The sequence below is a fragment of the Labeo rohita genome, chromosome 5 (assembly GCF_022985175.1).
Source record: "Labeo rohita strain BAU-BD-2019 chromosome 5, IGBB_LRoh.1.0, whole genome shotgun sequence".
NCBI lineage: Eukaryota > Metazoa > Chordata > Actinopteri > Cypriniformes > Cyprinidae > Labeo > Labeo rohita.
In genome coordinates this window covers 14050672-14076074 of record NC_066873.1, presented here as the reverse complement: position 1 = coordinate 14076074, position 25403 = coordinate 14050672, and the positions used below count along the sequence as shown (strand labels likewise).

Here is a 25403-nt window from a genome sequence, read left to right as displayed (position 1 = left end):
TACACTCCTCTACTATGCGAGCTTTCACATATGCAGTTGCCAGATATCAAAAGTTCAAATCCCCAAATCTGGGCTTCTCTGTTAAAGGAATACCATTCTGGCTAGTGTTTTGCCTTTAAGGCTGCTCTCGACTAAAGGTTTTTGTGGTCGACTGGTATTCGTTCATTTTAAGCATTAGTCGGCTATTAGTTGCACGTTTATTAATAAGCCATGTAAATCATAATAATGAGCCTTTAATTGCTTACATATAGCCTAAGAAGCGCTCAAGCGCACAAAAAAAAAAAGCTTGCCACATTGTACCGGCAGATATAATGATTATGAATGTGTCAAGAAAAACAGCAAGGAGACTGCATTAATGTTTTTAATATTTTTTTGATAAACTAGTGCTTTCTTCGGCTTAAGATATGAAGTCAGCGATGCTGACTGCAGTTGTGGATGTGCCTGTATGCATGTTTCATACGGATTACATAATCTGAGAATATTTTTGTATTTGAATTGGTTCATTTAAAAGTAGACGTTTCACTCTCTGTAGATATATTTTTGATGTCTGTAAGGCAAGTATACACAGAGTTCACAGAGACCGAGACAGCAGAAAGCGCATGCTGTTTGATTTAATTATTTTACAAAAGCGCAATGTTTCGTTGTTATTGTGAGTGCACACAAATAAATGTAGAGTCTTTACAGATTCAAGATATATTATCTTTATCTGTATGACCAAAAATGATGGAGTATTTTAAGAGCAAGTGACCGCACCACCGCCTCCATTTGTCATGCAGTGAGCGTGCTACTGTTTATCTTCCACACTCCACCCAGACACTTTAACAGCACATATTTTTCTAGGGTAATATTAGAATGAGCTTCCATGGTAAATTGCTGCTACCTACAATTTTTCAGATTAAAATCCATGTTTGAGGTCGTTTGGATGTCCTTCCTGTGGGATTTTTTTTTCTGCGACTAAGCTACTAATAAAATTTTGATTGACCAAGCCTCTTCTTGTCGACTAACGGTTAGTCGACTATTAGGGGGCAGCCAGATTTGCTACAATCTGGTAAAATAAATATAAATATGAATTATATCGGTTGGTTGGTAATTTTAGGGGAAAAAATGTTGGGTTGAACTGTCAAAACCTTATTAAAGGGATAGTTCACCCAAAAATGACAATTCTGTCATGAATTGCTCACCCACATGTCGTTCCAAACCCGTAAATTCCTTTGTTTATTTTCAGATTAATATATTTTTAATGAAATTAAGATATGTTTGATAACATCCGGCAGCCTTGTTCTGACCCTGCATAGACAGCAATGAAACTGACATGTTCAAGGTCTAGAAAGGTAGTAATGACATTGATAAAATAGTTCTACAATTTCTTCTCTCCGGTGTCAGTCGATCATTCACAAGACTACCACAACGCATGCGTGGTAGTTACGTTGCTGTCTATGCAGGTTCAGAAAGCTTTCAGATTTCATCAAAAAGATGGTAATTTGTGTTCTGTAGATGAGCAAAGGTCTACTAATGTTTAAAAAACTTTTGTCTGCCAAAGATGTGTAGTCAACCAACCAAGTCATGTGGTCCAAGCAACATGGGGAAACATGGATAAAACATGAAACACAAATTATATCATTGAGAGGACCCCTGCAGACCCTCATTACTGTGAGTCAAATCAGTAAGTGTCTTAAAATATAAGAGAAATTTTTGGCACCGACATATGGTGCAATTGCACTTCGGCTGTCCCGAGTTCGAATCCCGCCTCATGGACCTTTCCCGATCCCATCCCCATCTCTCTTCTCCAATTGTTTCCTGTTATATCTCAACAGTCCTATCACAAAAATTTGCAGAAAATCAGAGAATTTGACCTTTGACCTTTTTATGACAAGGCAGTTAGTTAAAGCTGTAAACTGCCATGTGGTGCAACTCCCCAAAAAAGCCAAGTAATTTATTTATCAGCTAGTAAAATGACCCATTTATTTTACAGTAAAATGTTATTCTAGCAGGATTTTTCCTGATTACTTTAAAAATGGTGGGAATTTAGTTTTTAAAATACTCAAATCTAAGTCAGGTTACAAATCCATGACAACAAGGTCTTCAGCTTGCAACAGACCACTAGCACTTCATGGCATAAAGTCCATTTTCTTTCTTTTTAAACAGTGTCTTATGGTGGCCAGATGGCAAGTGTGCTGCTTTGCTTATTTTGAAGAATGGTGAAATGTGAATTACTGGCTGTGGCCATGTGTTCTCTACACCTTGGCCTTGTCGTCTGCCTTCATATGTTACATATGTTACATTTAAGTGCTGACTGTAGCGTTGTATTAATATGAATTTTTTGTCATTTGGTTTCCATTACCTCTTAAGGAATTCAATACATAATACACCGCACACTACACACTACACAACTACATCTTTTACTAGTTAAACAACCTTGTCTGGGTGCAAAGTGAAGGTTGAAGACTGGAAAATTGTGTCATCGTTGTTGCCTTTGAGCTTTTGGTGGTCTTGGTCTTAAGCCTAGTTTATAAAATCTGTTGGAAGGGCATTACAGGCCGGTGGGTTTTTGTCTGTGTAGTGCTTACACACTTTTTCCTCGTAGTTAAAGAATAAGGTCACAAGCCAGAGGCTTGGACACACACTGCAAAAAAGGGGGGAAAAAATCTTAATCAGCAGTTTGTCTTGTTTTCCACTAAACACATCTAAACATCCTTGAAACAATTTAAATTCGCTTGAGAAGCAACATTTTTCAGAGAATATATATCTTGAATTATTCATTGTTCTTTGCCTAAACCTAAACCTTTCTAAATGTGATTAGATTTATTCCTCTAAAACATGAAAAACTTTATTAGTTGAAAAACACTGGAGTGATGAACTTTTCTGAAAGTGAGCTTATTTGCTATAAAGTCTTATGCAGTGTATTATATGGTACTGTATATACAGTCACAGTGAAGTCCTGAGCTTTTTTCCAACAACAAACAACAACCAGATGTGCTGTTCAGTATGGCTGTCACACAGATCGCACTGTGGATTTTCAGGAGCGATCCCCTTAAGCAACTACTATAAAAGGCCTTGTTTCCTCCTTTTCTAATCTTTTCATTCTTTCCTGCAGGCAGAGAGAAAGAGAGATTGTTTTCATTCAGGAAATTTGCCACGTGGAAGAGAAAGAGTAGGGGGCTCAGTGAGGCTCTCCTTTCTTTCCTTTTTTCTGAAGCCCAAAATTACCATATTAATGTAATTCGTATCAAACATACACTGTGTGCACAGTGCCTCTTGGTTTATTATATTGATCTTACTCCATAGAATCCCAATGATTATTATAATGCTGAGTGCGGCAGAGCTTGTTTTACTTGAACAAGAACGTTTATTGCACAAAAACTAAAAGCAGAGTCAATATATTCATGAAATTCATGTTTACTTAGAGTTTTATAGCAGAGTTTTTGAAGCCATTAGTAATGTACACCTTTTATTAGTGAGTGTGGCTTTCAAAATGAGTAGAAACAGGAAACCCGAAAACATTGTGGAGTCCTGGCAGCATCGCTCTCAGTATGAGAATGTGGGATCTTGCCAGGTCTACAGGTGTTGCGAAACATTGCCAGGATTTTTCATGTAGAATTTTTGTAAGCAATAGTTTTAAAGTGACTTTTTCCATTTGCTTGATGTTGTCGTCAGATGTGTATGACACTTAGATGGGTGCTACGTTATATCAAAAAGTCCTTGCCAAGTACTTATGTTCTTTCTTGCCAGATGCACAAGCAATGCTGGACCTTCTTGTGCTCTTGTTCTTTTTCTCTTCTGATTAAGTGAAAGGAAAACACAATTGTATGAACACTGACCTCTAGTTAAATGCAAGCTCTGTTAATTCATGTGTGTAACTGATTTAAAGCTAGATGATGTACAAAATGAACAAGGGCACCAGTGCCAGTAAACCAAGCCAAAACGCGCGGCAGTATGGACACAGTTTATTGAAAACAATGGTAGTCCAGTTTTGATTACTCTAAAAAAAAGTCCCTGTTTTGCCAAAAACGCTTAAAAAAAAAAACCCTGCCTTTTTAAACCAGTTTAGACTGTAACATTTTAAAGGAGACGTTCATTTCCAGAACAAAAAATTAAAGATAATTTACTCACCCCCTTGTCATCCAAGATCTTCATGTCTTTCTTTCTTCAGTTGTAAAGAAATTGTGTTTTTTGAGGAAATTTGCTTTGGTTATTTTCTAAAAAAAAATGACAATGTATATACTAGGGCTGCAACGATTAATCGCACGATGTCGTGAGGCGCGTTTACTACTTTGATTAGTAGTAAAGCTCCATCACGTGCGTTCAGATGGAGCGGCAAGTAATACACAGAGCCGTAAAGCACTGACAAGCTACGCCAAAATCACGCTCAAAATCGAATTCGATTTTACGCGCGATTTGGCGTAGCTTGTCAGTGCTTTACAGCTCTGTGTATTACTTGCCGCTCCAGCTGAACGCACGTGATGGAGCTTTACTACTAATCAAAGTACCGGCTTCATTGACTAAACGCGCCTCACGACATCGTGCGATTAATCGTTGCAGCCCTAGTATATACTTTTTAACCGCAAATGCTAATCTTGTCTAGATCTGCATGAACTCTGTGTATTCTGGTTCATGACAGTTAGGGTAGGTCGAAAAATTCCCATCTCATTTTCTCCTCCAACTTCAAAATCGTCCTGCATCACTGCAGAAGTACTGAACTAGCGATTACAAAGTGAACATCCGAAGAAGATCAAACGCCCTTTCCAAAAAAGGTAAAACAGTGATGTAGGAAGATTTTGAAGTTGGAGGAGACCTCCCCTAACTGTATTGAACCAGAATACACAGAGTTCACACAAGGCTAGACAAGATGACCATTTGAGGTTAAAAAAGTATATAAATTGTGTTTTTTTTTTTTTTTAAAATAACCATTCGTTTTACTAGATAAGACCCTTCTTCCTCGATTGGGATCGTTTAGAGCCCTTTGAAGCTGCATTTAAACTGCATTTTGGACATTCAAACTCATGGGCACCATATCAGTCCATTGTATGGAGAGAAATTTTTAACTTCTTAAAACAATTTCTTTATGACTGAAGAAAGAAAGACATGAACATCTTGGATGACAAGGGGGTGAGTACATTATCTGTAAATTTTTGTAGCTCAGCAATTATTTTCATCTTATCTCAATTTAATTCTTGTCTTTTTAACACTGAAACACTATATACTTGCCTGTTTAGTCTAACAGTATCATATAAAACATTAACTAGGGCTCATTACCTCCATCCAATAGGGGGATTATTGCCTTGTTTGAGAGTTCATTCAGTGTCAGCAGGTAGATATTTAACACTTAAATTACCCTTTTTGTCACGATTTTCCCTCCCTTCTTCTCTTTCAGGGACCTCCAGGACCTTCTGGCAATCCAGGATTACCAGGAAAAAGAGGGCCAAGGGTAAGACCGTTCAGTCTTTTACTTATTTTTTCATGTCTCTGTTTTTTAGGAGATCTCAGTTTTTACTTCATCCAAGTCAGTGTAATATTTTTCTGCATGTTACTTTAATGTACTTTAGTTTGCCAAAGCTGCATTAAAAGGTGTTGAAATTGGCATTTGTACATTAAATAGTTTTTCACACTGGCAGTTTCATCGTAAACCAGACAACCATGTTCCAGTTTCAGTGTTACTCAAATTGTTACTGCATCTAGGATACCAGAATAACATGTTTTGTTTGTCAGTTGTCTTAGATGGACTAAAAATATGGTAAAATAAATTAGCAGTTTTGAAGTCCATATGTTGTAAATACTGCAAACAGATTATTATCTATGTCATTCATTTTTGGGGGAGTCTTTGAACTGAGGTGGATTTTTGTTTAATTTATGGTCAAGGACGAGTAGTTACATTTAAATACTAATAACACATAAAAGAAAAATTGATCATTTTGACCCATACGATGTATTACTGGCTACTGCTAGTATACCCATGCTACTTATGACTGATTTTGTGGTCCAGGGTCACATAAATCTTTTTGTACGTCAGAAATGTATACATCATGGGTAAAAAGTGAAAAAAAAATGTGTAGTGAAATTATTTGCTCTTTTAGAAAACTAACGGTTTTGTTGAATAACAGAAGCAAGTACCCTGTAGAAATGACTCTTTGCTTAGTAAGGTTGTAATTGAGAGTGAAAGAAAGCTTGAGACAATGAGATATCAGTTAGTCAGTGATTCAAAGAGACTTCCCTGGTTGGAAGTCTAGATGTTTTGTGTGTAAGATACCTGCCCTGGCCTATGAGACTGCCCTTTAGAGAGGCCCCTGAGGGCTGGACTGTGGGAACCCAATCTGTTGAGCTAAAGAAAGGACTCTTTGTAGCAGTCTTATTAAAGGCATTTAAAGCCTCACCGGTGCTCACCGGCTCTTAAGCTCTCCAGAGTTGCTGGTCAAGAGCCTTGGGATCCCACACCATTAGTCAGTACAATAAGGTACCAAGTATATTCCATGAAACATCCATGCTTATATTTTGTAATATTAAAAAATTAACTGTCTGTTTTCGTAAGCAGTCCATATGCAAGAATAAATATTAGTTTCAATGCTTAAAGCAGAATCAAAATTCTGTTATTAATTACTCACCCTCATGTCGTTCCAAAGAGCTTTCTAACCCTGCATAGACAGCAATGTAACTGACACGTTCAAGGCTCAGGAAGGTAGTAAGGACATCATTAAAGTAGTCCATGTGACATCAGTGTTCTGAAGGCAATCGAAGGTCTTACAAGTGTGGAACGACATGTGGGTGAGTAATTAATGACAGAATTTTTATTTAAATAGCTTTTCTAGAATAAGTCTTTATTTGGACATATTAATACATTATATATGCCATTTGCAAGTGTAATCTGAGTTATGTCTTACATCAATGCATGTTGTAAATATGGATATAATTAAGGCATCTTCACTGTAATGTAAGATTAAAATAAATGAATCTCAATTAACTTTATAGTTTATAAATTAATGCCAGAGGATCTTAGATGTTGACACAGATGTACAGATATGATAGAGCAGATCCTCAGCATTTACAGGTACTTTTGGTAACACTTTTGTATAAGGAACAATTCTCACTATTAAAGGAGAAGTTCACTTCCAAAACAAGAATTGACAGATAATTTACTCCCTCCGTTGTCATCCAAGATGTTCATGTCTTTCTTTCTTCAGTCATAAAGAAATTATGTTTTTTGAGAAAAACATTTCAGTAATGTTCTCCATATAGTGGACTTCTATGGTGCCCTGAGTTCCAAAATGCAGTAAATGCAGCGTCAAAGGGCTCTAAACTATCCCAGCCGAGGAAGAAGGGTCTTATCTAGCGAAACAATTGGTTATTTTCTAAAAAATTTAACATTTTTTTACTCGTTAACCTCAATGCTCGTCTTCTCTAGCTCTGTGATGTGCATCCGTACTCTGTTTAATCCGGGTCAATACAGTTAGGGTAGGTCGAAAAATTCCCATCTCATTCTCACTTCAGAATCGTCCTACATCACTGTTTTACCTTTTCTCGTAAAGGACGTTTGACCTGCTTTGCACGTTCACTTTGTAAACACTGGGTCTGTACTTCTGCAGCGATATAGGATGTTTTTAAAGTTGGAGGAGAAAATAAGATGGGAGCTACAAAATAAGATGGGAGCTAGATAAGACCCTTATTCTTCGGCTGGGATCGTTTAGAGCCCTTTAAAGCTGCATTTAAACTCCATTTTGGAAGTTCAAACTCGGGGCACCATAGGAGAAAATTCCTGAAATGTTTTTCTCAAAAAACATAATTTTTTTACGACTGAAGAAAGAAAGACATGAACATCTTGGATGACAAGGGGGTGAGTAAATTATCTGTAAATTTTTGTTCTGGAAATGAGCTTCTTTAACTAGTTACTTATTGGCATGCCTATTATTAATATATTGGCTGTTTATAAGTATACAGCACCTATTCTTTATGATCATATTCTGCATCCCTTATCCTACCCAATACCTGAATTTAGAAACTACCATACTGACTATTAATAAGCAGCAAATTAGAAGATTATTAAGGCAATAGCTGTAGTTAATGGGTTGTTAATAGCAAGAAGTGGACCTTAAAATAAAGTGTGACTGTACTTTTTAATCAAAGGAGTTTCATTCTTCATTTATTGTATCTAATGTAAATCAAGAGGAAATAATAGTTTGAACCTTTTTTCTCAAGATGGTAAATGTTCCGACTCAGACAATTATTTTAGTGTCAAACTCTTTCAGTCGTTTATAAACATTTACAACATCAGCAAAGTGTTTGTTAGTTTTTTAATCAAATATACTGAGTGTTGGTTTGTGCTGAAGGTAACATTACAAATATCATAAGATCATTTTTGTCAAAACGTGGGGTGTGTGACATTGTGATTGTGTTAATACACTTAGCTCACGTTAAAAAGCACAATGATCAATCTTATGCGTACAAACTTGGATGAAGGGATAAATGGTTGGCCAAAGCAACAAAAAAGCACTAAAATTGTAAAAAAACAAAAAAAACAATGAGACCAAAAAAATGGCTCGATGCCATGCATAGTTATTCTAGTCTGGTGAAGGATATGGTTACATTAGCAAATGTTCACCAAAACTGCCTATAGTGAAAAGCATAGCTTGTGCAAAAGTTTCAAACCAAGACGTTTTACTGTTGGTCAGTGTGGTAAATTCATGTAACCATCTTGAGCCTGTTGCGAAAACTACTGTATGTGTGGAAATTAGGGCTGTCAAACGATTAATCGTGATTAATTGCATACAAAATAAAAGTCTGAGTTTGCCTAATATATGTGTGTGCACTGTGTGTAATTATTATGTATATATAAATACACACAAATTAATGTATATATTTAAGAGAAATATGTTATGTACAAAATATTTTATTTATACATAATATAAATTAGATAAAAATTATAATAAATACATATACTTGTAAATATTTCTTAAATGTATACATGAATATGTTTATATTTATATATACATAATAATTACACACAGTACACACACATATATTAGGCAAACTCAAACTTTTATTTTGGATGCGATTAATCACAATTAATCGTTTGACAGCCCTAGTGAAAATACTTCACTCTTACACAAAATTTTAAATGCATGGATTCTGATTGAAACAACTGGATTTGTTGAAAACACCTTAAAGATAAATCACTTTTTGAATGACTTTGTGTTTATGTCTTCGTAAATATGTGTTTATAAGTTGCTTAGAATAAATGTCCCTACTAAATGACTAAATATGAAAATAATGCAAAATTAGCTTGCTTTCCCTAAAAATTAACAACTTTTAATAATAGAACTTTGAAAAGTAAATGCTCAAGAACTGATGAACAGTAAAAAACATCAACTAGCTGCAAAATGATAAACATGAGGGTCAGAAGTCATGGAGCATTTCCTGTCAGTGAACTTGCATGTACTTTCACAATCCAGGGCATTATCCTAGCAAATTAAATAGCTGTCTGCTAAAAATAATCAAGCATTTTGCTTCACAGTGTTTCTATTGTCAGAAATTGCATTCTGTGATAGCGTCTTTTGAAACCTTAGTCGCAATGTTTTTTTGTTCTGGTGCCTTGCCATTTCCTTATGGCCACATGGACGCTTTGTCTAATAATTGTTTTGGAAACAAAAAAGCAATTTCCGACAGTTTCCATATTTCTTTAGTGACTACGCCAAGTATGGTAGTGTTTATGTAGTAATTCATCCCTCAGGTCTCTCGCAACTGCACAGAACTGTAAACCATTCCCTTCTGTGTCACCATGTGCTGGGTCATGTGGTCTGTCAGGGTCGTCTGGTGTGAATCAAAGCCTCACAGATGACAGACAAGAGTGTTGGATGTATTGTATCAACACAGTAAAATTCTCCTATGTACAATTTGTCCCCGTCGCCTTACACCTCCATTGCTCAGGCTGTCTTTGATCTGATTCTTCACAATGCCAACACTAAAAAGTTCACTTTTAAACGTAGTTTATCTTGGTCAAGAGGCCAGACCAGAAAGATATTCCCTCAAGTGCACTGGTAAACATTAGCAGAGGCCTCCTTTGAGCCAGGTCAGGGAACCCCGCCATAAGTCAGCCATGCTTAAATATATGAGGCGGAAAGTGACAACCACCACGCGCGTCTGCCCACACGAGTGCCTGCTGGAGATCTGAAAGTGAGCAGGAGCGATTAACCAATATGTAACCTGATAGGCTTTCTTGATACCCCTCTCTCATTCTTCTCTGATCACTAACTATGGCCACATGTGGAAAACCTGACCAAACATAAAAAACGAGGTGGAAATCTGTATATGAGCTTCTTGTAAGTATCTCCATATGGCTAGTTTGTGTGTACTCAGCAGGAAGGCCGATGAATAAGAGCCCCACTCATGGCTAACCCCAGGTGGATCATATATAAATAACAGCGCTGCCTTGACAAGTAGGCTTAGCATTGCCTTTCGGCTTTTAGTCTTTGAATCTCACCGTTGCGTGTTATTTGCTCTACAATATGAATAACTTCCCTGATGGCTGTCAGCTATCATTCAAAAGATATTTAGGCCTACATTTTAGGTTTAATGTCTCTTAATTGCATATAAAATTTCCATCCATTTGGATTAGGCCGTTTTACAAACTAATAAACTTAGCGTGATGCATATTTGTCGGTCATACATTAAACAGATAAGAAACAGATAAGATTTCTGTAATAAACTGAATGTGTTTTAATGCACAGTAACCAGGTTAAAACAAAAAAAATTCTCATAAATTGTAACTAGTTTCATGTAGCTTGTTTCACAGCTAGCCATATTTTAACCATGTTTGTACTTTTTTAATGGAGCTAAGTTAATTGATAGACACTGAACAGATTTATTCTTATTCTAAGCAATTTAAATAAATTAATTTTGAAAATGTTATTATTTCACTAAAATCAAAGTTAGTAGTAATTCAAGCCATGATTTTGAGTACATTGATCTTACCTGTTTCATACCTGTTTCATTTATGTATGACTGACAAATATTCATCTCATTACGTTCATGTTTATACTGTAAAATGCAATTCAAATACATAAATCTTTCAGGAATACTTTACCCAAAAATGAAAATTTGCTGAAATTTATTTGCTTTCAGACCATCCAAGATGTAGGTTAATTTGTTTCTTTTACAATTACAAGTTTATATCACGCATTTCTGAGAAAAAAAAAGTCAGATTTTTGAGTTTATATCTCACAATTCTGACTTTATAACTTGTAATTGTGTGTTTATATCACGCAGTTCTGAGAAAAAAAGTCAGATTTGCAAGTTTATATCTTGCTATTGCAACATTTTTTGCAGTTCTGAGAAAAAAGTAAGATTTGTGAGTTTATATCTTGCAATTCTGACTAGAACTTGCTATTGCAAGTTTATATCACACAATTCTGAGAAAAAAAGTCAGATTTGCAAGTTTATATCTTGCTATTGCAACATTTTTTGCAGTTCTGAGAAAAAAGTAAGATTTGTGAGTTTATATCTTGCAATTCTGACTAGAACTTGCTATTGCGAGTTTATATCAAGTAATTCTAAGAAAAAAAGTAAGATTTGTGAGTTTATATCTTGCAATTCTGACTAGAACTTGCTATTGCGAGTTTATATCAAGTAATTCTAAGAAAAAAAGTAAGATTTGTGAGTTTATATCTCGCAATTCTGACTAGAACTTGCTATTGCAAGTTTATATCACACAATTCTGAGAAATACTTAAATCTTTCAGGAATAGTTCTCCCAAAAATGAAAATTTGCTTAAATGTATTCACTCTCAGACCATCCAAGATGTAGATGAGTTTGTTTCTTTTTCAGAGCAGGTTTGGAGAGATTTAGCATTACATCACCAATGCATCCTCTGTAGTGAATGGGTGCCATCAGAGTTCAAACAGCCAATAAAAACAGTCTGAGACATCACAATAATTCACAAGTAATCCACACGATTGCCTCAAGTAAAAAAGTCCATCCTCTGTTGTCCTTTCACATCAAAATCCATTGCAATATTTGTTTAGAACTGTTTTGGACTGTTCTTGCTTGTAAACGGTGCATATTTCTCTCCTGATTCAGACCAGATGACTTTTTCACCAGAGAAGGCATTATTATGGATAGAGGACTTATATTTTAGCCAGAAGCAATGGGTTGAAGATGAAAACATCATGATGGATTTGTTAATTACAAACAAACATGCTTTTTGTTTTACAAGACATCAATTGATGAACTGTTTAGACTCTCATTCTGATGGCATCCATTCATTGCAGTGGATTCATTGGTGAGCCAGAGGCAAACAGTTGAAAAGTCCTTCAGCACAAAAACTGACCAGTGATCCAAGTAGCCATTAAATGTGCTTAAATAGGGCTGTACCAGAAACTGTAAATTGAATTTAATTTATGAGAGTTGTTTGTGTACTTTTTTTGCTGATCTTGGCAGCAGTAACTTTTCCAATGATGATTAAATGATAGAGAAGAGTTATAACTGGCATAACTGGTATATATGTTGCTGGATCTCAGTCTAGATGTATAGTCCCACTAGTATATGCTGCATCCTCTGCAACTTACAATTGTGTCATGCAAACTGTGTTCAGCACATATTGTGCTTATTTACCCGATTTGCATAATTGTTTCAGTGAATTGAATGCTAAAACAATGGAGAAAGCATGTGCAAATAAACATCAAGACCAAATCATTCCACCCCACAGAGTTGGTTCCCTATCAGTGTAGTCGTTAGTTTCAGTTGGCACATATTAACCTGCAAAGTGACAGCCATTTGGATTGTGGCTTTTGCAGTTTGTTGTTTAAGATCACTTCCATTTTGTCTGCTTTACTAACAGAGCATATAAATCAGTGTCTAGGGAGCTTTCGTGCACTCTCTCTACCCAAGCCCCCTGGTCGCTGCTGGAAAAGTGAGCTAATGAAGAAAATCATGTCCATATGGTATATGCCAAAAGCATATGCCAGAAGTACCCTTTAAAACACAACGCTTTTTTTTTAAGTGGAGGGCAATTTTCTGAATTCATGCTTTGGGCAAACTGTGCTGCTTACATACAGTACTTACCATGAGGGCCAAAATAATGAAAAATGTATGAGGTTTTTAAACATTTCTCCATTCCCTAGATTTGACTAAGCTGCTTTCCTCAGATTCTGACAGCGTTGGTGATTTTAAGGGACTGAAGTAAATGTTCCAATTCTTAAACATTTTTCCAGTGTTTGAGCTAAAGGTGGGGGCCTGAGAGGCCCTGAACCTGTATAAGAATAAAGGGATCCACTATATATCTTTATTTATTGCCCTGACTTATTTTTTTCCTTTCATTCTTTTCAGGCACTTATTCTTTCCAAATTTCTGTCTGAAATTTATAATGGTGCCTAAGTGCACCACACGTGGTTTTGGGAGGCATTTACAGATGGGACTGCCACTGTGGATTCATCATCGCTTTAATGTAGAGTTAATCAAGACGGTCAAATTGCTATTCTAAATGCAACCAGATTCTGTTTCTGTTGATACATACATTGGCATAGAGATGCTATGGAAACCCGTTTCCGCCACTGAATAAAAAACTAAAAAAAAATTATTGTGACTTTTTATCTCACAAATCTGAATTTTTTCTCAGAACTGTTTGATACAAATTCACAATTCTGACTTTTTTTTTCAGAAATAAGTGATATAAACTCGCACTTGTGAGTTACAGAGTCAGAATTACAAGAAAAAAACTCACAATTCTGACTTTTTTTCAGATTTTGTGAGATACAGTCTTGCAATAGCGAGTTAGTCCAACTTTAAGGGGAAAAAGAGACTGATACAGTACATTTTTAGAATTTAGAGTTAATGTCACAATTCTGACTTTATAACTCGAAATTGCGTGTTATAAATCAGAATTGTCAGATAAAAACTTGCAGTTCTGAAAAAAAAGTTCTGACTTTATTTTTTAGAATTGACTTTATTTTACAGAATTGCAAGTTTATGTCTAGCTATTCTAACTTTATAACTCACAAATGCAAGTTTATTTCATGCATTTCTGAGAAAAAAAGTCAGATTTTTGAGTTTATATCTCCCAATTTTGACTTTATAACTTGTGATTGCAAGTTTATATCACACAATTCTGACAAAAGTCAGATTTGCAAGTTTGTATCTCACAATTCTGACTTTATAACTCACAATTGCAAGTTTATATCATGCATTTCTGAGAAACAAAGTCAGATTTGCAAGTTTATATCTTACAATTCTGACTTTATAACTCATAATTGAGTTTATATCAACCAATTCTGAGAAAAAAGTCAGATTTGCAAGTTTATATCTCACAGTTCTGTCTTTATAACTCACAATTGCAAGTTTATATCAAGTAATTCTGACAAAAAAGTCAGATTTGCGAGTTTATATCTTGCAATTCTGACTTTATAACTCGCTATTGCAAGTTTATATCATGCAATTCTGAGGAAAAAAGTATGATTTCTGAGTTTATATCTCACAATTCTGACTATAACTTGCTATCGCAAGTTTATATCTCACAATTCTGACTGAGAAAAAGTCAGAATTGTGGGTTAAAAAACTACCTTTTTAAAAAATTGTTATTTAGTGGCAGAAACGGCCTTCCAAAGATGCTGTTTTACCTCATCTGTTAAAAAAAATAAATTCATTTATCATTTAACTTGAACCCAATTTGAGCAAAAACATTTCACCACATAAAAGAAAAAAAATCTTTTAGGCTTCCAAACGAAATGTCTGACAATGTAATTTCCACTAAGGAAAAAGTTTATTGAAGATGGATCAGTTTTGACAGATGTTTTCTTTAATAGGCGTTTTTTTTTTTTTTTTTTAATTAGCTTATGTCGCTTACATCACTGAGAGTCAAATTATCGTTTTGTAATATGATTTAAATCAAGCTGCTGTTCCTAACAGGGGAGTTGCTCATTTTTATCTGCCAAAGTCAATTTTGACTCACATTGGCGCTTTAGGAGTTTTAATTTGGGTCCTTGATAGCAGCTGTTGAACTGACAGACGTATTGGTCATGTGCTTCAAAAGCTGGTACATGAGTATTAATTTCACAGAATCTGTACATCTATTATTCCCCTCTCCTTTCCTTTCTTGTCTTTTTATTGGCCATTTATTGTTTGGAAAAAAAAAAAAAACAATAATGTGGTTCAAGGCTTGTGACCCAGCAAGTCACCCGCAGTGATTGCACAGTTACTGTGAAGGAGGCAGCACACAAATACAAGTGAACATGTGTTGTGTTGTTTTGTAGGGTCCCCCTGGTCCGCATGGAAACCCAGGCCGCCCGGGGACCCCCGGATCCAAGGTACGTACCACTAAATACAGTGTTGTGATGCTTTTGTGGATGCTAACCAGCTAGTATGTTGGAACTATGAGACCGCTTTTGTTTTTGTTTTTGTTTTGTTTGTTTAGCTGTTTTACAAAGAAACTTGTGATGACATTGATCAGTATGTTTGAACGTACATGTGCTCATAAAATGCAAGTCATGAACTTATTAGTGAATTCCACAAACTTAAAGGAGATCATTAAACATATGCATGAGCTTTGATCTACTCAGTGGCTTCTAATTATGAGCCATAAGTGCTTTAGGTAGCACTTTAATAGGTGATTGTGTATTTTTACAACAGTGATAGATATCCCAAGGTAGACTACTGTATGCATTATCTTATAATACCCAGAAAGACAGCAGTAAAAACATACTACTACTACTCCAGTACTACCGTGAAACACTACTACATTTTAAGACAAATAGAAAACCAGTAACTCTGCCATCTACATGTAGCTGTTATAAATTAAAAGAAAACAATAAAACATGAGTAGATGAATTCTGATGAACGCTGGCAAGAAATATGGGTGACGTATGAGTTTGATTACATCATTGGGCTTGTTTATTTCCATTCACGCTTTTCACAGTTGTTCTTTTTACTGGCTGCTTGTGGCGGTCTTACAATAGACCAGGAGAGCAAAGATCTTTCTTAGCCATATGAAGGCAAGCCCAATTTTAAATTCCCTCTCTTGCTGTTACTGCCAAATGGGACACGGATGAAACAAATGGATAGAAGGAAGGACCGAATGAGAGAGACACCCACTGCAATATGTTTGTTGTTGGCTTCTTAGCAGACGTTTCTCTCTAGAAATCTATTCAAATAGCAGTAATTTTGTCATTCATTGAGCAGTACTTCATCAAATGATAGATAAGAGCATTATAACTGGCATGTATCCAGACACATGGTGTAGACAAGCACACTTTTGGCTTTAGAGAGCCAATTCTGGTGTCTGAATTGCAGTGTTGGAGTGAGTTGTACATTCCCTTGTGAATCCGTCACGGCTAAACTGAAAACCTGCAAAATCCCATGCAAACTGTATTCAGCATAGATTTATGGGCATGTTTGCACTCTTACCTGATATGCATGATGATAACAGCCACAAAAACAATGCCGGAAGCATTGTCAAACCAAAAAATGACAGGTTAACTGCTCAGATTAACTGGAGAAAAAATATGCTACCACTACATGTGTCTAAATCACAAGCATAAGGCATTGCCTCATCCCATTGCCTGAAAAGGCAGAAGAATGTAGTGTGTGAACCCTAGTGTCATTGCAGAGACGTACTGTAAACTTATTCTCACTAGCATACATGGGTCACTCTCTTGTGTAAACAACGCTCCTTTCCTTTGCAGGTCCTCTTATCCATGTAGACTTTATAGAAAAGAGGAATCATGTTACAGTATTCTGTTTGGAGAGCACAATAACTCCCTAGTAACCTCCTCATTTCCTGTGTGATGTATACATGATTCAAAACAACAGTGAGTGGTGTGTCACTGTAGATACTTTGAAAAGCCTTTTCATTTAAAAGCCTTTTAAGATGGCATACTCAGTTGAACTTTTCTGAAAGCTTTGTATTATCTAAACACACCTCATTGTATTTTTTACATTTTTCCGTGAGTGGTGATATAGATCAGTTGTTTGTCCTCTGTGTTGCAGGGGAAAAAAGGAGACCCTGGACTCTCACCTGGCAGAGCACCAAATGGAATGAAGGTATGTGCTACAATATTCATTAGTTAAATGTTATTACATACAGATGAAATCAAAAGTTTTCATACACTTGATTCTTAATACTGTGTTGTTACCTGAATGATCTACAGTGATTTTTTGTTTGTTTGTTTGTTTAGTGATAGTTGTTTATGAGCCCCTTGTTTGTCCTAAACAGTTAAACATTTGGATTGGATTAAGAGCTGGGGGTGAAAACATTTTGAATTTGAAGATCAGGGTAAATTTCAATTTTTTTGCCTTCTGTAGCTTTTGAAGGGCAGTACTAAATGGGAAAAAAATGATATTTAGGCAAAATAAGAGAAATGTACACGTCTTCATTCTGTTCAAAAGTTTACACCCCTGGCTCTTAATGCATAATTTTGCAGAGAATCTGGTGCTTGGTTGTGCTGCTTTAGATTTTTGTGGAAACTGTATGTTTTCTCATAATTTTTTAATGAACAGAAATTCAAAAGAATAGCATTTACTGACTGTAAACATGTGAACTATAGAATATATGGATGTACAGAATGTTTATGTGCTCACAGATGTTTTGTCAACACTGTTAAATTTGAACATATTCAGTGCTGCTTGAAAGAATTTTCTATATTTCAGCATAAATTTAACCCAAAGCATCATCAGATTTCCAGTCCTAAAAGTTTACAAAGCAAACCCAGTTTAACAAATTAGATCATAAAATATTTCTTGTCATTTATTTATTCAGGAAATTATGTAATATTATATATCTATGAGTGGCAAAAGTATGTGAATCTCTAGGATTAGCAGTTCATTTGAAGGTGAAGTTAGAGTCCATCTATTCAGGGGTGTGGGATGTCTATCAGATGTCAGTGTGTCCCCTGTTTTATTTAAAGAACAGGGATCTATCAAAGTCTAATAATGTTTTTGGAGGTGATTCATGGCACAAACAAAGTAGATCTCTGAGGACCTCAGAAAAAGAGTTGTTGTTGCTCATCCAGCTAGAAAAGGTTACAAAATTATCTCTAAAGTGTTTGGACTCCACAAATCCACAGTCAGACAAATTGTGTACAAATGGAGGAAATTCAAGACCACTGTAACACTCCCTAGGAGTGGTCCACCAACAAAGATCACTCCAAAAGCAAGACGTGTAATAGTCTGCGAGGTTGCAAAGGCACCCAGGGTAACGGTAACTTCTGAGCAACTAAAGACCTTTCTCACATTAGCTAATGTTAATGTTTTTAAGTCCATCATCAGGATAACACTGAACAACCATGCTGTGCATGGCAGAGTTACAAGAAGAAAGCCACTGCTCTCCAAAAAGAACATTGCTGCCTGTCTACAATTTGATTAAGATCATGTGGACAAACCAGAAAACTATTAGAGAAATGTATTGTGGATGGATGAGACCAAAGTAGAACTTTTGGGTTTAAATGTGAAATGTAATGTTTGGAGATAAGAACACACTTCTTACATTCCAGCATAAGAAACTTATCCCATCTGTGAAACATGGTGGTGATAGTTTCATGGTTTGGGCCTGTTTTGTTGAATCAGGGCCAGGACGGCCTGCCATCAGTCATGGAACAATGAATTTTGAATTATTCTAGCAATTTCTAAAGAAGAATATCAGGACATCTGTCTGTGAAGTGAATCTAATGAGAAAATGGGTTATGCAAGACAACAACCAATAGCATACAAGTCATTCTACCAAAGAATGGTTAAAAGAGAACAAAGTTACGGGAGAAGTTCACTTCCAGAACAAAAATTTACAGATAATGTACTCACCCCCTTGTCATCCAAAATGTTTATGCCTTTCTTTCTTCAGTCATAAAGATATTATGTTTCTTGAGGATTTCTCTCCATATAGTGGACTACTATGGAGCCATGTGAGTTTGAACTTCCAAAATGCAGTTTAAATGCAGCTTCAAAGGGCTTTAAACTATCCCAGCCAAGGATGAAAGGTCTTATGTAGTGAAACGATCGGTTGTTTTCTAAAAAAAAATATAACAATTTGCGTGAACTCTGTGTATTCTGGTTCAAGACAGGGTATGTTGAAAAATTCCCATCTGAATGTACAAAGAAGATAAAAAAAAAAAGTTAAAACAGCGATGTAGGACAATTTTGAAGTTGGAGGAGAAAATGAGATGGGAGTGTTTTAACATACCCTAACTGTCTTGAACTGGAATACACAGAGTACACACAAAGCTAGACAAGATGAGCATTTGAGTTTAAACAGTATAGTAATTGTTATTCCTTTTAGAAAATAATCAATGGTTTCGCTAGATAAAACCTTTCTTGCTCGACTGGCATCATTTAGAGCCCTTTGAAGCTGCATTTAATCTGCATTTTGGAAGATCAAACTCACAGGCTCCATAGAAGATTAAAAAGCAAGCAGTTCATATTAGGAAACCCACCAACATCATAGAGTTGAAGTGGTTCTGTACTGAGGAATGGGCTAAAATTTAGCTGCAGTTGTTGCTGCAGAAGGGGGTCACACCAGATACTGAAAGCAAAGATTCACATAATTTTGCCACTCTCTTGTTTAGATTCTCTTTCCGTACTTTCAGGAGAGATTCAGAGAAAATTCTAAAGGGTTCACAAACTTTCAGGCAGCACTTTATATGCATATATAACCCATTCAGTGTTGCATAAATATTTTTTTTTAGTTTTGTAGCCTGTTCTGCCCCAATACTCAATAATCGGTGTAGCATAATAGCAAACCAGTGGTATAACTTACAATGTGTGATGTCTCTGAATATGTTATCATTGTCAAATTTACTGTACCAGGAGTAATTTTCAGTGTTCTCCTTTATAGGGGGACCCTGGGATATTAGGGCTACCTGGTCTACTTGGTCAAGCTGGTCAGAAGGTAAGAGTCATTCTTTGATTCCTCTACTAATGGGAGACTCCACCAATGTCACGTCACAGAACGGATCTAAGCGTAGTTCCCAACCCAGATGTTTGGAAATGTTCAGCACACTTAATTTGCAACAGCATAGCATCATGTTTTTCCAGGAAACATTATTGCTATATCAGCCGATGCTAAAGTAATCCTTCACATACAGTTACACCACGGCATATTTTGGATGGCGGTGTATCAGTCTAAATCAGCAAATGCGAAACAGGTTCTTGTGTCTTGTTTCTTTGTGTGAAAAAGGTTCTCGTAGAAGACCTCACGGAAGCTTAGAGCATTTCCCCTGCTTTTCTGAAAAGAAAGCCAGTTTGTTTCAGACATGTCCACCTGACCTTGATGTCCTCGACGGCACTGTGAACAGGATAGCCAGCGTATGACCTCACTGTAGTCCAATTCCAAGTGATGTCTGTGGAAAATTCCTTGTAAAATACTGCGGTTTACCTCCATGTAGTGTGTGTATTTTATTTTGAAATGTTCTTTACCTAACAGGACCAAATAGGTGTCATTATAGTACAACAAAAGAGGTAAATGGCTCCCAAATCAAATGAACCGACAGCGCTTTGGCCAGGGCAGAAGGCCTGCTTTAAAACAGTCGTATTTCCAGTGAACATATACACTGTCTACACCACTGAGATGAAATTGGCTCTGCCAGATCCCCGTACTAACACTTTCAGCCAGTCTGCTACAATCTGTCTAATGCCAAATTGACGCCCATACTCACTTTCTCCAAAAGGGGAAAATTTCCTATTAAGCTTCTAGGAAACCTTCACAGATGACATTTTCAATTGGGTTTATAAATTTGGCATTCAGTACTTTGGCATACACGATTCTAAGAAGTCATTTTATGTGCTGTTAAGCAGTCACACACAAAGAGACCCATACATGTGTGGCGTATTACATGAGCAGTTTTACATATATTCAGAATCAATGGTGTTTGTTTGAATGTTTGGATCAAAACGACTCCCTGAAACATTGTAAAGTAATGGAATTACCTGGCATTTTCTCTACCTCCATGTGTTTCCAATCACACAGCCACAGATATAAAAAAATATTAAAAGCTGGTGGAAAATAGTTGCAGACACTACTTGTGCTAAATTATTGCTGGCAGCAAACCAGAAAGTTATTCCATCCGTGGACCGTGGCCAGAGACAAAATCTTGTAACAATAAAACAACTGAAAAGAAAGTAATGCTCAAACGTGTTGTAAAGTAACACATGTACAGTAAGTAGCAATGACACATTTGGTCATATGATCAGGTAAGGATCGGCTGGGACAGAGTTATGCTTTTAATTTTGGAATATTAAGCCATGTACAGTCTTTCAATCGTTTCACACTCTCGCTCTGGGGATCAGCAGATGTGGAGTCTGGCACGGCTGGACGGTGTGCTGTAATAGGACAAGCGTAGGCTACTAACGTCTGCTTGGAGATTGTGCTGCTCCACCCCTCACCGAGGTTCACTGGGACCCTTTTGGCAATGATAATTTATACACCGTATTTGTCAATTGGCTCGTGTAACTATTTTACAGACCCAAGCTGTGAACAGTGAACCGTTGCATGGTGTGTATACGTTAGTGTTTTTCTGTGCTGTGCCCTGAAGTGATTTCTGTAGAGCTGACTCTACGTCATTCATCACTACAAGCTCCAGATTCCTTTCTTCTTACTCATATTCCCACACTCAGCTGGTCTGTGCTCGGATGGCCTTGCTTATCTAAGTTCTCAGAAATAGTTGAACCAGTTTTTTTGTTTTCGAAGTAAAGCATCTACAGCAAGCATCACTTTTATTGTTGCTCATAATGAGGTTTTCAACAAACTTCTTACCCAAAGTATTAAACTGGTAACACCTGTCAATAAGGTCCTATTAGTTAAAAGGGTCATTGGATGCAAAATTCACTTTTACGTGTTGTTTGAACTAAAATGTGTGTTGGCAGTGTGTGTACACACCCACCTTATAAAGATAAAAATCCACTCTGTGGTTTTTATTTAATCCCTAAAAATAATATCCCCTGTTTCAAATCAGGCCATTCTCAGCTTCTTTTCTGTGTGACGACACACGGACCAAGGCTGCTCCCACAATATTTGATTGACACTTGCGTCTTACCTTAGACCCATCCTAAATGTGCCGTAACAGTCCGACCGCCATTGTTTCGATGCCGAAGCAGGGACGTAGACAAGAATGCCTTCTAATCGATTGAGGTGTTTTGTTGTTGGATGTAATAATGAACATAGTAGTTGTCATTTACTCCCGACATCTGAGCTGCTGAAGACACAGTAGATTTTGTCTGTTTGTGATGGGAATGCGCCTCCCGATCTACCTAATTGCATCTGTGTTTGTGCAAATCATTCATTTAACTTCACCTACAGCAGAAGCGAGTATAAGGGTTTTTTTATGAATCTTTGTAATCGTCTTTCCTATTAACGTGCTAGTTAGTACATTTCATGGCTAGTTGTGGCTAAAGTAAACATTCTCTCAGAGCACAGCTCTTCGCCCCACAGAAGAGAGGAGCGGGGTGAGCAAAGCTCATTTGCATTTAAAGCAACAAAACAGGGTGGTGTCTACAGAGCTGATTTTGACAAGGTAAAAAGGGTGTTGTTTTACACTTCCATTGACAAATTTTAATCAAAGTATGTTATAGACCTTTCATTAAGACCCAAAAAAATTACATCAGCTTCATCACTGTATGCTGATGATACGTACATGATACATTTGTTACAGTATTTATTAATTTTTGTTTGTTAGTAAATGTTAGCTCACATTCATTAAATAATACTAACAACATTTCATTTTATTTTTAATTGTTACTTAACTAATATTAACAAATGGAACTTTATTGTGAAATGTTGCCATTACGTTTTTGTGATACAAATGTAAATGACCTCATATTGTGTGGCTTTTCAGACTCATAGATTTTGTACTTTAAAATCTGCATTCTTTGGTCTGGTTTTGCTGGTTTTGGAGTTTTTGGACACTTCTGAGCTGGTCAGGCTGGAAGCCCAGCTATATCAACTAAAGACCAGCCTCTTCTGGTTTGGAGGCTGGTTAAGCTGTCTCTATTAAACAAAGGATGGACTGTTTTAGGATGTGGTTTATTAAATAACCACCTGGCAACCACCTAAACTCCCTAGCAACCGTATAGCAATACACTAAATACTAGGGTTGGTTTTTGGTGCACATTTCACGATTCTGATTCACAAGCTTGCAATTCGATTTCTGATTCAAGTCAATATCAGTTATATTGGAAATATATCAGTACAGTACATGACATGTTCTAAAGGAAATAAATCTGTCAACTAAAGCTGTAAAATATACAGTCAGTTGTTACTACATTACTATAATACATTACTATAATAGGTTTAAAATTAAAAAACACTTAAAGTACACTCAATGAAGTTTTTATAATAGTAAAGTTACAATTACATAATTTTTTTACTCTAATTTGTTTTTTTGAAATATAAACATTTAAATGGTGGCTGTGATAAAAACTTGATGGATTTATTCAAACATGAATAAAATTTAATAACAGTAAAAATTATAATGATTATGTTATACGGTGCATATATTTAGCAAATTCTCCTCTCTAGAGTTCATTCTTCTAGCTGACTAACAAGTTTATGGTCACCAAATATGTTTTTTTCCGAGGTAAATGTGACATTATGTGACATATTGTTTACAAACTGTCATAATGACGTCTTTCAGCAGTTTCTTTTAACATACCTTCGAATGTTTATTCATGTTTTTTTGTTCTAAAACTGCTATTAAATCAGAGGAGAGGATCTGAACTTATCTTGAACTGAGGCCAAAACATCATTTATTGTTTGAATACTGTAAAAAATGGACAGAATTTGAAATCTGACACTTTGTTTCATATCAAAAGTAACAAAACATAAAGCTTATTGTGATTCATTGAATGGGAGACTGATTGATTCTTGGGATTTAAAGGGGTCATCGGATTCCCATTTTCCAGTTGATATGATTCTTTAGGGTCTTAATGAAAAGTCTATAATGTACTTTGGTTAAAAATTCTCAATGGTAGTGTAAAACAACACCCTTTTTACCTTGCCAAAATCAGCTCTGCAAAAATCATCTCATTCTGGTTGAGGCTGCTTTAAATGCAAATGAGCTCTGCTCGCCCCGCCCCTCTCTTCTCTCTGTGGAGTGACGAGCCTGTTTACTTTAGCCGCATTTAGCTGCGTTTAGCCGCTAAACTTGCTTACTAGCACATTGTTAGGAAAGGCGACCCCTTATTCTCACTTCCGCTGTAAGTGAAGCTGGATCACGAATGATTTGCGTGAACATAGACGCATTTATGTAGATCAGGAGGCGCATTCCCTTCACAAACAAACGTAATTTTCACAAGCCTGTGATGATCATCATCATTATAAATAAGTTTTTTATATTTTGATTTTTCAAAATATATATGTACATTTATAACACTATACTTTGTATTATATCACCTTTCCATCAAGTTACAAAAAAAACTAGGTAACGCTATGCGAGGGTGTTTCTAATGCTGCGTCAATGGGAGGGATGGTAAATTTGACATTGTTCTCTCTTCTGACTGCCGATATCGGTCTCTCTCAATTTTTTTCCTTTGAATGAAAGTCGTGAAAACACTATTGTGTATTTTTTCTTTTGCTCTTTGAGCAAATGGGAATGCATATAATATATTTGTGGTACTCTTCCATTCGCTGCTCTCGGATTTTACCCAACTATGACGACTTCCGCTATGAGAAACCCGGAAATGTGAGAAAGGTCCATCAACTGCATCTTCAGCAGCTCAGATGTCAGGAGTAAATGACGACCACTACGTTCATTATTACATCCAACAACACAACACCTCAATCACTTAATTCTTGTCTAACTTTCATCCCTGCTCCGGCATCAAAACAATGGAGGTCGGACTGTTACAGCTGATCTGATGTAAGACGCTCATGTCAATCAACTATCGTGGGAGCGGCCTCCGTGGGTGTGACGCATCAACGACAGGCATCTGAGAATGGCTCGATTTGAAAAAGGGGATATTATTTTTACAGATTAATTAAAAACCACTGCATGGATTTTTACCATTACAGGGTAGATGTGTACATACACTGCCAACACACATTAATGTTCAAACAACATGTAAAAGTGAACTTAGCATCCGATGACCCCTTTAAGAAGCAATATTCTTTCGTAAAAATGGAAGTCGATTAAAACTGAGAAATCAATTTTTTTACCCAACCCTACTAAAAACACTTAGAACACCATAGTAACTGCATGACAACCATCTGCGAAATCCTAGTGTCATGTTTTGCATAGAATATTTTATACAGGCAAACACCACTTATTTATAAAAACAGGCAAACCATAATTAAATGGCTACAGAACAGTACAAGAGACAGCAAGACTTGCTTTTCTTCCACCATGTGCTGACATTATGTGGCATGGTTTAAGATAAAAACTTAGCAGTATTGAAAGGAAATTTTCATAATATTTGGGTCTTTAGCCTTAGGCATTGGCTGGAAATAAATC

At 36.3% G+C, this 25403-nt stretch overlaps 1 protein-coding gene across 3 annotated transcripts in view; it reads left to right on the top strand.

Annotated features, from left to right (window-relative positions):
• col27a1b (collagen, type XXVII, alpha 1b) overlaps nucleotides 1-25403 on the top strand; it is a 103783-nt gene that overhangs the window by 14841 nt on the left and 63539 nt on the right. For all 3 annotated transcript variants that reach the window (XM_051110591.1, XM_051110592.1, XM_051110593.1), the window contains exons 4-7: nucleotides 5372-5425; nucleotides 15228-15281; nucleotides 16960-17013; nucleotides 19796-19849. In XM_051110591.1, coding sequence (XP_050966548.1) covers nucleotides 5372-5425; nucleotides 15228-15281; nucleotides 16960-17013; nucleotides 19796-19849 — 216 coding nt within the window. The remainder of the gene's footprint in view (nucleotides 1-5371; nucleotides 5426-15227; nucleotides 15282-16959; nucleotides 17014-19795; nucleotides 19850-25403) is intronic.